Here is a 13,091-nt window from a genome sequence, read left to right as displayed (position 1 = left end):
TTATTATGAAATAAATTCATAATTTTATAAAAAAAAGAACAAATGTCCAAATATAAAAACACTTCATATAAAATAAACAGTGCTGTCAAATCGATTAATCGAATCTAACTATAAAGTTTGTGTATATATAATATATATTAATCGATTTGACAGCACTAAAAATAAATAAATTGAACAAATATAATCATACTTCATAATAAATAATTAGAAAAAAACACGTTTTATAAAAATTAATTAATTAATGAAATCAATGTATTAGCAAACATAGAAATACCTATTAAAAACAAATAAACTAATAAATAAAAAGTTATAGTAATAGTAAGTGCCTTGGAGCGGTCGTGACCTAATGGTTATAGAGTCAGACTGGTAACCCGAAGGTCGCAGGTTCCACTGCTCCGGGTGTTGTGTGTGTGTGTGTGTGTGTGTTTTCACTACTCCTAACTTGGATGGGTTAAATGCAGAGGACAAGTTCAGAGTATGGGTTCCTATACTTGGCCTTCACATCACGTGACGTCACTTCTGTTTGTGAACCACCGAAGATCACACTTATGAACATCTTCAGCCAAATTCCAACGTACCTCTCCAGGAATCCCATTCAGCATCCGAAAAGAGCTTCCTGTCAGCGAGTTATCCAGGAAGTCATCGATCTCCAGAGACTCCTGGTCCACCTGAGGAGGAAGCTGCTCCACAGAGACCTGAGAGAGACCGAGCTTTTAATGTCCCGCACATATACAGCGCTTTTAACAATGTGGACTGTTTTAACGCAGCTTTACAGTGATAACAGGAAATTAAATTAACAGAGATTGTTTGGCTTTACAGCAGCATTAGGATAAAGTTATTGTCCAGCTAAAGTTAGTTTTGAATGATTCACTTCCGCTAACACGACACCGTTCTAACAAAAACTTTTAATGTGTTCTGGCCGTTCATTCACACAAAAATGAATGTTTTCATTCGCAAATTTTGGAAAAACATTATCATCTCCGTGTAAACTTTAAAAACGTGAATCTGTGAAACCGCTGACGGCGTGCACATGCGTATTACGTGTTCAGTCTACAGGTGTGCGCGTTTGAATATATATATATGCGCAGGTGCGTAGTCTTTCTTTACAAATTGACCTCAATATATGCCTGCAGAATACAGAATTTTTTGTCGTTTCCGCGGATCCATGCGAACTGGAATAATTTTTATACCGTTTTTACCTGTACAGAGGTACAGATAAAGATAATGTAGAGGTTAGGCCCTTGCACACCGAGTCCGCAATTTTCATATGCGATTTTTCGTATTCGTGATTCGGTGGCTCTGAATTCACCTTTGGCTAAGCCCCGCCCCCCTTAGTTACTGTCGCTATGTCCGTCAAGCTACGCCGCTCTCACGCACACACCTGTTCTCAAGCAGTGAAAAATACATCGCGGAGCAGAGAGGAGACTGACAACAGGCTGACACATCGATTACTTTTGATATGAAACATATTAAACAAAGTCTCACCTTTCAAATTTGGTCATTTTTTAAAAGAAATTTAAACAATAATGTTGGACTGTGGCAACACGGTTGGCGGTAACGTTAGTCACCTTCAAAACTACCACAGCTTGTCTGTAACATTAACGTTAGGTGTTTGTATCTTGAATAACAAAGTTAGCTAACATCCAGCCGCTACTCAAAACATACAATCCTGACTTACGTTAACGTTACGTGATAACTAAACTATCGCTAAGCTAAGCTTAATTGATTCTTCATTAATTAGGGTAACGTTAGAGAACCGAAATCATAACCTAACAGCATAACACTGTCTAACTAGTATAACTTCACATTAAGGTTAAAAGCAACATTTACTTTAGAGCACACAAGTGAGCTTGTTGAGGGGTTTAACGTAGCTGACTGTGAGGACGTCCACACAGTTTAATCCAAAAACGACACTTGTCAGGATTTGACTTCGGTTTTGGGAAGGAAAAAAAACAGACACCCCCCTCCAACCTCTCTGGGAAACGCGTATCGGTGTTACAAATGCCCCAGGCACAACGTTTAACCACATTTTTGATAAAACTACGACGCTAATAGCCTGCCGAGACCAAAAACATGAGACGCCTGTGTTAAAGTCAATGGAGCGCTGTGAAAAAGTGTCGGACCTCCGTGGGAGCTCGTTCTTGGCTGCGCTGTGATTGGTCAATCTACATTCTAGGGTGTGGCTTAGCCAAAGGCAAATTGTCAAAACACCATTCAAACTGCTTGCTACGGATACGAAAAACGCAGAAAATCGAACCCGATTCGATTTATTTTATGACGGACAAAAGTTTCGGAGGCAGTGTGCAAGCGTGATTGACATAACGTGAGGGCGTATTTATTTTTAACGTGCAAAAATTTCGGACGCGAATTTCGGACTCAGCGTGCAAGGGTCTGTACTGTCTCAGAATGTCTTCAGAGAAGGTTGTGTGTGTGTGTGTGTGTCTCACCTTACTGCGGCTGAGCCTGAAGAGGCAGAAGACGAGCAGGTACACAGGGTAGACCAGGAGACAGCTCACAAGCCCCGCCCACACAGTCTCCACATTCACCGAGACCAGATGAGACACCGGCGTAGAGCTGAGGCACACAAGCATACACTTCATCACAACAGAGTCTGGAACAATTGTGTTTTTGAGAGATGTTTCTGCTTGGTGAGCAGGAGAGACTTCTTTCAAAAACATTAAAAACTCTATTATATCACTAGCGTGCACACTGCCATTTAAAGGCTTTGGATCGGTAAGATTTGTTATGTTTTTGAAAGAAGTCTCTTCTGCTCACAAAGACTGCATTTGTTTGATTAAAAATACAAAAAAACAATTATTATCATTATGACAATTTAAAATAACTGTTTTCTATTTTTATATATTTTAAGATGTAATTTATTCCTGTGATCAAAGCTGTATTTTCAGCATCATTCCTCCAGTCTTCAGTGTCACATGATCCTTCAGAAATCACTCTAATATGCTGATTTGATGCTGAAGAAAACATTCACTATTATTATCAATTCTGAAAACAATTGTGTACAATTCAGTATTTTTTGATGAATAGAAAGTTCAAAAGAACAGCATTTATTTGAAATAGAAATCTTTTGTAACATTATAAATGTCTTCACTGTAACTTTTGATCAATTTAAATTTGATTCATAAATTTGATGAATAAAAGTATTGATTTCTTTTATTTCTTTCCCCATAAAAATACAATAAAAATTCTTACTGACTCCAAACTTTTGAACGGTAGTGTTTAATGTTACAAAAGCTTTCTATTTCAGATAAATGCTGTTCTTTTGAACTTTCTATTCATCAAAGTATCCTGAAATAAAAATGTAAATAACTGTTTTCAACATCGATAATAATGAGAAATGTTTCTTGAGCATCAAATCATATTAGAGTGATTTCTGAAGGATCATGTGACACTGAAGACTGGAGTAATGATGCTGAAAATTCAGCTTTGATTACAGGAATAAATTACATTTCACATAGAAAACAGTTATTTTAAATTGTAATAATATTTCACAATATTACAGTTTTTGTGTTTTTAATCAAATAAACACAGCCTTGGTGAGCAGAAGAGACTTCTTTTAAAAACATTAAAAATCGTACCGACTCAAAACATTTAAACGGCGGTGTACATCTGCACATTAAATGCCACGAAAGCACCGCGAATGCCAGTGTGTTTCACCTGTGTCCGTAAGCGACGGTGCCGTACCACACGGCGTTGGCCAGCATGCAGAGGTGCATGAGCAGCGAGCCACAGGTGAGCCGCTGGAGACGGGTGAAGGGGCTCCTTGGGGGCCGTTCCCAGAGAGACAGCCACAGGTGACTCTCACACACCGCTCTCTGCAGCTCCCAGGACAGCAGCCGCGGCCAGAGACGGAGCTCCGCCTCCTCTGAGCACACCAAACACAGGAACACAGAGGTCAGACGACAGGAAGCTGTGCAAATGCCATCCGATGATGTGGTAGGTTACAGCACAGGCTATCAGTCGACACTGCTGTGAGGTTCATTTTACCATCATTCCTGTGTTAATGGAACATGATGCATAACTAAAGATTTGGAAAAAAAACAACAACCATATGCCGTTAACAGTAATTTGAGTTAGTTATCATACTACCTAACTAATGAACTAACTAACTACCTACCTAACTAACTAAGTAACTAACTAACTACCTAACTAACTAGCAGTCCTCCCTCACCGACCAGTGTTGGGAGTAACACATTTTAAATTAAGTACAAAATAATTAATTATGTTTTACTAAGAGATTAAAGAGTAGTATTTTTTCCAAGTACTATTTTAAAATTTAAACCCTAATATACAATTTTATTTTAATGGAACATGATGCATAAGAAAAGATTGGCTGTACCAAGTATGCCATTAACACTAACTAACTAACTAACTAACTAACTAACTAACTAACTAACTAACTAACTAACTAACTAACTAACTAACTAACTAACAGTCCTCTCTCACTGAGCAGTCCTCTCTCACTGACTAACTAACTAACTAACTAACTAACTAACTAACTAACAGTCCTCTCTCACTGACTAACTAACTAACTAACTAACTAACTAACCAACCAACCAACCAACCAACCAACCAACCAACCAACCAACCAACCAAAAAACGAACTAACTAACTAACTAACTAACTAACTAACTAACTAACCATCCACATAACTAACTAACTAACTAACTAACCATCCACATAACTAACTAACTAACTAACTAACTAACTAACTAACTAACTAACCATCCACATAACTAACTAACTAACTAACCAACCAACCAACCAACCAACCAACCAACCAACCAACCAACCAACCAACCAACCAAAAAACTAACTAACTAACTAACTAACTAACTAACTAACTAACTAACTAACAGTCCTCTCTCACTGAGCAGTGTTGGGACTGACACATTTCAAATAAAGCACAATATAATTCAATTATGTTTTATCATTAAAGAGTTGTATTTTCTCCAGTAATATTTTTTTCATTTACATCATAATATCCAAGCTTGTTTTCAAATAAAATAAAGCATTTTTTTTAACCAATTATAACAAATACAAAGTTTTAATTTCCATTTTTCACCCTAAAAACCCATATTGGCATTATTTAATATCAACATTTTATTAAAAAAAAATTTCAATATAATATATTTATTATAGGATATTATTTACTAGATTATATATTTATATAAATATATAAAACAATTTATATTTATAAATAGATTATATACATATATAAATTAAAATATATATTTATATATATAAACTTAATGTTTATTCATCAAAATAAATACATTAAATAATATAATAAATTATAATTCATAATATATTATTTACTATAATATATATTCATATGATTATATAAAACATATATAAATAAATTCATATATATATATACACCCACACATACAGATGTATAAATCATATATATATATATATATATATATAAAATACATACACATATAACTGATCAGTGAAATTAATTTAGACGAAAACAAGGCAAAACAAGTTGTTTTGCTAACAATATTCATCTAATTGTATCCTGCATTTTATCCTGTGTGTTATAAAGCTTTAGGCTTACTTTCTATTAAAACTAATAATGTAATATAATAGTTCTTATTAGGAGTAGTGCATTACTTATATCACTAATGTTTGCAAACATTACGAGCAAACAGTGGAATTTAAAGGATTTCTTTTCCACTTCTTAAAGCATAAGTTGTTCTTCGCCGTTATTGTTTCTCTGAATATTCATAATTCCAGCAGCAACCAATCACAATCAGTGTTTTATCAGGGGAGGCGGGACTTTACCGGAGGCTTCCACCTCTATCTCCACCCGGCCGTCCGTTTTCTCGTTGTCGACCGAGAGCCATTCTTCAACCAGGAAGAAGTAACTGCTGCCCGTCTGCAAGTCCTTCACCAGGACATACTGGAGCAGCCAAGCTGGAGACAGACCTGCGACAGACAGAGAGAACCGGATACTTCTAGGAACCAGCAACCAGGGGTGTGTTTCCCGAAAGCGTCGTTAGCCAACTGTGGTCAAAGTCCCGTCGTTATCAGCAGTTCAACGAGTCGGTGTTTCCCAAAACCATCGTTCTAACGAACATTCGCAAACAGCATCGCAGAGTTGTGTTTGGAACGACAGATCTCGACCTGTGGTTAGAAGCAGTTTCTTGTTTGCATGAGATGTGGACTCAATAAATCCTTATCTTGAGCCAAATAAGCATGATGACATTCATTACAATCTGTGTCTTTTATTTAGAATACATACAAATGTCTTTTACCTCCTTTAGTTTGTTCAGCGATTTAAAGTGTCGTTATTGAAGAGTGCGCGTGTGTGAACGAGCTCTAGTGCGTAAGATCGAGCTTATGATTGAATCTGGAAATAAAGCAAAATAACTGAGAAAAATGAGAAATAGTCCTCAGATGCCATGTCTGTCATTTATAGCAAAACATCTAGCATTAATTCGATCTCAAACCGACTCATTAAAGAAAGTTATCACTCCACCACGTGCGTGACATCATTAACCAACGCGGTTGAACGACAACTTTGCGACAATTAGGTTTCGGGAAACAGTCGAGACTAGCTAGTTGATTTCTTCAACAAACTAATGGTTCCCATAGGAACGTTTTCCTGGTTTCATTCGCACCGCCAGTAGGAACTCTGAAGTGACGTAATCCACGCTTATTGTTGTGACTTTTATTTTGACGGCGAGGCGGACCTTTATTTTGACGGCGCTGAGAACGCCAGAGCCTTAAAGTCCCCGTGAACCGGAAGTTGCAAACGACTTTTCTCCAGTGTTGTGACGTATTTCCGAGAGAAACGGAATACTAAATGAGGCAAAATGGTGGGCGTGGCTTTTTCCCCAACTAGCACCTGATTGGATCTAGAAAAGTAGGTGTTTTCATTCAGCCTGTCTACTGTCAGTTGGAGGGGCGTGGTTACGGATGTTAAGAAGACGCCCAAACCGTGAAACCTACGTCATCAGGCAAGGTCCTCCAACGCAGAGGGGAGGGGAAATTTCAGATTTTGATTAAAGATTACGAAGCCAAAAAATTTTTTTGTGTGGATTGACTTGTATGGATGAATTGTTCACCACAAAACGATCAATTTAGGCAAACAAAGTAAGTATGGTCAATTTTGAATTCATGGGGACTTTAAAACACACTGCTCGCATTCTCCGTGTTCATTAGTTTACGATCAGTCCTGTCTAATATGTCATTAGATAAAACTGTTATACAGAAGTAGACAGTAATGAAACGTTATTAGCGTATGCCGTGTGATTAATGTCCAGTGTCGCTAGCTGAGTAGAAATACATAATCATGTTTCGCTTATATTGGTCGCCACAAAATCGCGTTGGGTTTTCTCCTCAGCGTAAAGGTTAAGAGGTCCATCTATCACTGTTTCCTTGTTCATAGAGTTAGTTTCTGGAGGAAATATATAGGCTATAATCTGTGTTTACACAGCGTTTAAAAAAAAAGGCGGGTGCTGGGGTTTCGCGTGCGTTCGGCCAATCAGCGAACACTAACGTCACGGATAGTTCGTATAGTGCGGGTTTAGACTAGCCTGGGAAAACCCTGACGAACTTACGGCAAATTTGAGATTTGCTCTGCAAGTCCGTCTGGCCAAGAGCCCATTCAAGCCCATTCCCAACTTTTCCAAATCAAGGCACCAATCACAAACGTTTAGGCGGGCTTTTTACACTATGACGATCGCTCTGATTGGTTTTAGGTCTATCCAATTGCGCCCAGAGGCATTTGAGCGACGTCCGTTGTTGGTGATGCCCCTTTGGAAATGGGCTTTGACTGAACCTTCCCCAGACCCACTCTCAGGTACAACTGAGAAGGGTCTGGTGTCAACCAGGCTAGGTTTAGACCCGACTCTGAAGTAGGAGTAAATTAGCTCCTCCAAAAGGAGTTCCTAGAACTAAAATCGTTCCCAGTTCCTGCAGTGCGAACGCGCCAAAATCCGGGAGCTTTCGCCAATAGTTCTAGGAACTATGAAAAGGTTCCCCCGGTGCGAACGCCCCTCGAGACACACGGGTTTCTTCTCACACTTCTGCCCCGTTCCACATTAGGCCCGATTAGGTACCTTTGTTGTCGTGCCAGACTCGGATCTTGAGCACGCTGGCCAGGCTGGTGTCTGTGGCGATGTGGAAGATGTCCAGGCTGTTCCGAGCGAACGCGCCGACGCTGTCCAGGTGTCTGTGTCCACTGCGACTCTCGCTGCCGTGAAGACTGATGCCAACGTGAGCCGAGGTGCCTGGACCGGGGATGAACACACTGAGATCAAACACTGATGACACTCCAGCCATCTCAATCAACACAACCGGCAGCGCTTCAGCGAAGGATACACTGATTCTGGATAGAATGGGAATCGGTTTCAAACAGAGATCACGATTCTGAACAAACTAAACAAAATAACATGTGCATTCTAGTATAACACTACTAATACTATACTACTACTATAACAATAACAAAAATACTAGAGGTTCTGGGAAAATGTTAATTGCTGCAGTCTATTTCTATTTAATTAATTTAAATTCATTTTTTTGTTTTTAAAGGGTAACTAAACACTAAACCAACTTTTTTTAGTTAATGATCTGTAAGACTGGGGCTTTATTAGTGCTGTTCATTGGTTCGAGTAACTTTTTTGACATTTGGGTATGAAGTGTTTTAATTCTACAATATATAGTGTAAAAACGTCTGAGTGCTGCCCTCTTCAGGTTGAACGGTGGCTACTGCACTTGAATTTTCCTATTGGATGTTTACAGTAGTTCGTGACGGTAGCGGTGAGAGCTGACGTAAGCAGGTTTCAGCTCATCACGCCCTTGGTACGAGCTACCACGTCCATGGCAGTATAAAAACCATCTTGTTTCGTCAAAACCACTGTAGCGAGTCAGGAGTTGGAATTGCGAGTATTGAAAACGATCAGGATAGAGTATCCGTTCATCCCCTCTATCTCCGCTGGGCTCCGCCCACTTTTCCAGCATTTTTCAAATTTTGCCAGTGGGTGGAGTCAGGCTCTGACCAGAGGTTTAGTTACCCTTTAAATCGGGATAAATGAATGATTCAATGACTCATACTGGATGAATCAGCGTTTTTGAATGAATCTCTTGAATGAATGATTCATTTACATACATTTTAACATTCACTTGTCGCCACCTACTGGTGTAACGATATAATTGATACAATAGGCGTTTCAGACAGCTGAAGGTACGCAGATCTGAATGTGCGCTGTGAGTTTGTCAAATGTATAATAGACACGGGAGAATTGTTGTCTTTTAGGATTGAGATCGATTGGGTGTATGAATCGAGATCACAATCTTTAAGCGATTAATCATGCAGCTCTACAAGGATGGGAATATTGTTTGCTCGAATACATAAAACTGATCAATTCATTCATCGAGACTGACAGTCTGTTGGTAATTAATCGGTTGTAAACAAACCAGCCTCAGACATTACTGTAACTATTCATATACTGTATATATAAAAAATAAAAACAATGCCTAATAAAAATGACAAAAACACAACACAATGACTAAAACTTTAACCAAAATTTAAATAAAACTAAAAAACATACAGTTTCTCAGACACTATAATAACACTGACAGTAGCTTAGTGAAATTTCATGGGCAAAATCCAGCCGTTTCAATAGGAATCTCTCCAGCCTGAGAACCAGCAGTGGTTATCCGCTTTTCACAGCGATCGGATGGTTTCTGGACGACCAGACTTTCTAAGCGCGCGATGATGATGAAGCGCTCCTGATCTCACCTGCTCCGTAGGCCCAGCCGGTCTTGACCTGGATCTCGTACTTGTAGAGACCGTCCTTCCCGCACAGCGGCACCACAGAGGCCCGTCTCAGGTCCATCTGATCCAGCTTCCGGAGTATAGCGCCGGCCACAGCGTAACACAGCAGTCCGATCACACACACCAGCACCACCACCAGACTGCGAGTCACTGAGCGCTCCTGAGACACACGACACCGAGTTATCACTTACTGGCCCTTAAACCTGTAACTCTCAAACTATAATATAATACATCTATTTTTTTACTTTCAAGAAATCACTACTATTATGTCCAGACTGATAGAAGCCTAATTAAAAAAAAAGATATTTTATAAAAATATCATATCATATAATGTAATATAATAAATCGTATAGATTAAAAATATTTTGAAATTGAAAATATATAAAATTAAATTATAATAATAATATAATATATAATAATATATAAATAATATATCTAATATATTTCAAATTTGCGAAAAACAAATATAAAAACATATATTTTAAATACGACTTATTAATATGTCAGAACAAAAAGGCTTATTTTAAAAATATTATTTTATGAGAAAATATAATATAATATAAATAATATATAAATTTGATCATTTTTAAAAAAAAGTATTAATATATATATTATTTTTATATAATAAACTTAACTTTTATGGAATCATTAGTACTATGTCCAGACGGAGGGCTAATTTAAATTTTTTATAATATAAATATAATATAATATTTTTTCAAATAAATTTTGAAAATAAAAATATATTTGTATTTATTAAACTTATTATATATTAAAAAAATACATATATAAACATTTTAAAGACTCATTATTACTAATATAATATAATATTCTTTACATAAACAAATATATATATATTAATAACATTTAATATATTTTAAACTATTTGAAAGTATCATTACTACTATTTCTGGACGAAGGAAGGTTTGTTTTAAAATGGTTGATTTCTAAAATAATTATTCATTTTTACATGATAATTAATATTAATAATATTGAGAAAAACAAGGTGTGTGCCGTGTTGAGTTGTAATGCTCACGGGAATGATGAAGGAGACGGCGTCGGGCGGCACGAACAGGCTGGCGGCGAACGCGGTGAGATGACGCGTGCGACACACGGCTCGGCCCGCGCTGGTGTCGGGGAGAGGAACCATCCCGTCCGTGCGCCACTGTCTGGCACTCTCGCTGAAATACTGGCATAAAGACGTGAACACAGCCACCTCCAGCCGGATCAGAGCCGGGTCGCCTGCGCCGCAGCCCGTGGACACGTTTATGAAGTGCTCGCGCGTGGTGTCGTGCGAACTGGTGGAGAAATCACAACGACAGTGACTAGCTTGTGCATCAACGCAAATGCTTTTCATTTATTGGCTGGAAATCAAAGATGCAGCAACTAAACAAAATGGATAGAGATTGACATCTGACTTGTGCTTTGTGAAACACTAATCTCCATTGGTGATATAATGAATGAGTCACTCGGTAAAGGGCTGTTGATGTTCATTTGGCAAACTAAAGAGCCGCCCGCATACAAACTCATCATTTATTACAGATGAATGGCTTTTCATTAACATGCACTTCCAGGATTTTCAGCCAAATATAGCAGTGAGAAACATCAACACATCTCAACTGTCTGCTTAAAAGCTTTAAATGCTGACGTCTCTTACTCTGGAGACAGGAAGAAAGTGTAGTGTCGGTGGTCCAGGTCTCGCCCCCGCGTCATATTGAGCGTGATGCGTTTCCTGTCAGTGCTGTTGTATTCATTGGGCCACTCAGAAGTGTGCAGATAGGCCGTGATCGATGGATCCAATTCCCACGTTTCTGGAGAATCTGAGGACGACGGGATGAACGGAAATAGGTGTTAGAGACACATACAATCAAGAAACATTCAAAGGAAGGATGACATTCCCTGAATATGATATTTCCCTTCCTGCAGGGATAAAGAAATAAAGTTGATTTTTACAATGTTGGCACACACACATTAATAAACACTGTACTAACTAGTCGAGTAGTCAGGCTAGTTCAGCCAAAAACAAGTGAACAGGGCTTTAAAAAAAAAAAAAAAAGCATTAAAAGTAATTTTCGATAACTGAAATAAAGCTAAAATTAAAATTAATTAATTAATTAAAGCTAAAATAAAATAAAACAAAAATAAAATAAATGATGAAAAACTTAAAATTAAACGAAGAGAAAAATTGCCTTGGCAACTAACTTAAGTTTAAATTCAAGTACTAAAATTATTAAACCCGAAATAAAATAAAATCAAAACTGTTAAAAAACCTAATAAAAATTACAAAAGCACATAGCAAAATGACTTTAAAAACAATAAAATGAAAACATAAAAATTAAAAGCCAATTCAAAATATTAATAAACACTTTAAATGACACAAATAATCCTAGTGCCTATAATATGTTTTATAAATCAAATATTATGAAATATGTTTAAAATGATTTTTCGTGCATTTTACATTGATGAAATGTAGTTATTTTCTCATTCACCTGATCAGATAACATGAAATTAATTATGATGATTTAAATCTAGCACTAGTTTTTAACAAAGAAGAAGAAAAAAAAAGCTTTTTTTGGGGGGGGGGGGGGGTTCTAGGTGTTAAGCATCATCTTTATGAAAAGTATTTTATTTTTACTTTTTTATACTTTACATATTTAGTAATCAGACAATATTTTAACAACTTTCCTACGCACGACGACCATATAAAAGCCAATTTATACAGGTTTTTTTATGATTATGGCTTAAAGCTTATGAAAGCCCCAAATTCAAAATCTCAGAAATGTTTTAAATTTTCATAAGCTGTAAGCCATAATCATCAAAATTATAACAAATAAAGGCTTGAAATATCTCACTTTGCATATAATGAGTCTATATAATATATTAGTTTCACCTTTTAAGTTAAATTACTAAAATAAATGAACTTTTGCACGATACTCAAATTTTTCGAGTTTCACTTGTATATATTTGTTGTTTTTAGACACATATTGTGACAGTGCAAGCTATTGTTGCTCAAACTATTTATGTACTCTCAGTGGCGCCCCCTTGTGTTGGGCATCTTTATAATATCACACCTATATATTTTCTCATTCAGTATAATATATATATATTTCGTTTTTAGGCACAGTTTGTGACAGTGCAAGCTGTTGTTACTCTCAGTGGCGCCCCCTTGTGTCGGGCATCTTACCGTCCAGTATGGTGAAGTTGAGTTGGACGTAGATTCCCGCCTGTCTGTTGGCGTTCCCCGTGCTCACCCTCACGACGACCGAACTGCAGCGACTGACGTTCT

General features: G+C 37.3%; 1 protein-coding gene across 1 annotated transcript in view; it reads right to left on the bottom strand.

The window, feature by feature from the left end:
* Nucleotides 1-13,091, bottom strand: part of pkd1a (polycystic kidney disease 1a) — a 103,620-nt gene that overhangs the window by 19,863 nt on the left and 70,666 nt on the right. The window contains exons 25-33 of the mRNA XM_056234324.1: nt 12,990-13,091; nt 11,463-11,625; nt 10,842-11,103; nt 9,773-9,968; nt 8,091-8,261; nt 5,809-5,952; nt 3,676-3,883; nt 2,448-2,574; nt 579-695 (exon numbers count right to left, since the gene is read on the bottom strand). The exon at nt 12,990-13,091 is cut by the window's right edge and continues 612 nt beyond it. Coding sequence (XP_056090299.1) covers nt 579-695; nt 2,448-2,574; nt 3,676-3,883; nt 5,809-5,952; nt 8,091-8,261; nt 9,773-9,968; nt 10,842-11,103; nt 11,463-11,625; nt 12,990-13,091 — 1,490 coding nt within the window. The remainder of the gene's footprint in view (nt 1-578; nt 696-2,447; nt 2,575-3,675; nt 3,884-5,808; nt 5,953-8,090; nt 8,262-9,772; nt 9,969-10,841; nt 11,104-11,462; nt 11,626-12,989) is intronic.

This window comes from Rhinichthys klamathensis, unplaced genomic scaffold (assembly GCF_029890125.1).
Source record: "Rhinichthys klamathensis goyatoka isolate OS25496 unplaced genomic scaffold, OSU_Roscu_1.1 h1tg000393l_1, whole genome shotgun sequence".
Taxonomy (NCBI): Eukaryota; Metazoa; Chordata; class Actinopteri; order Cypriniformes; family Leuciscidae; genus Rhinichthys; species Rhinichthys klamathensis.
Note: the sequence above shows the minus strand (reverse complement) of the source record. Positions and strands in the feature narration are given on the sequence as shown.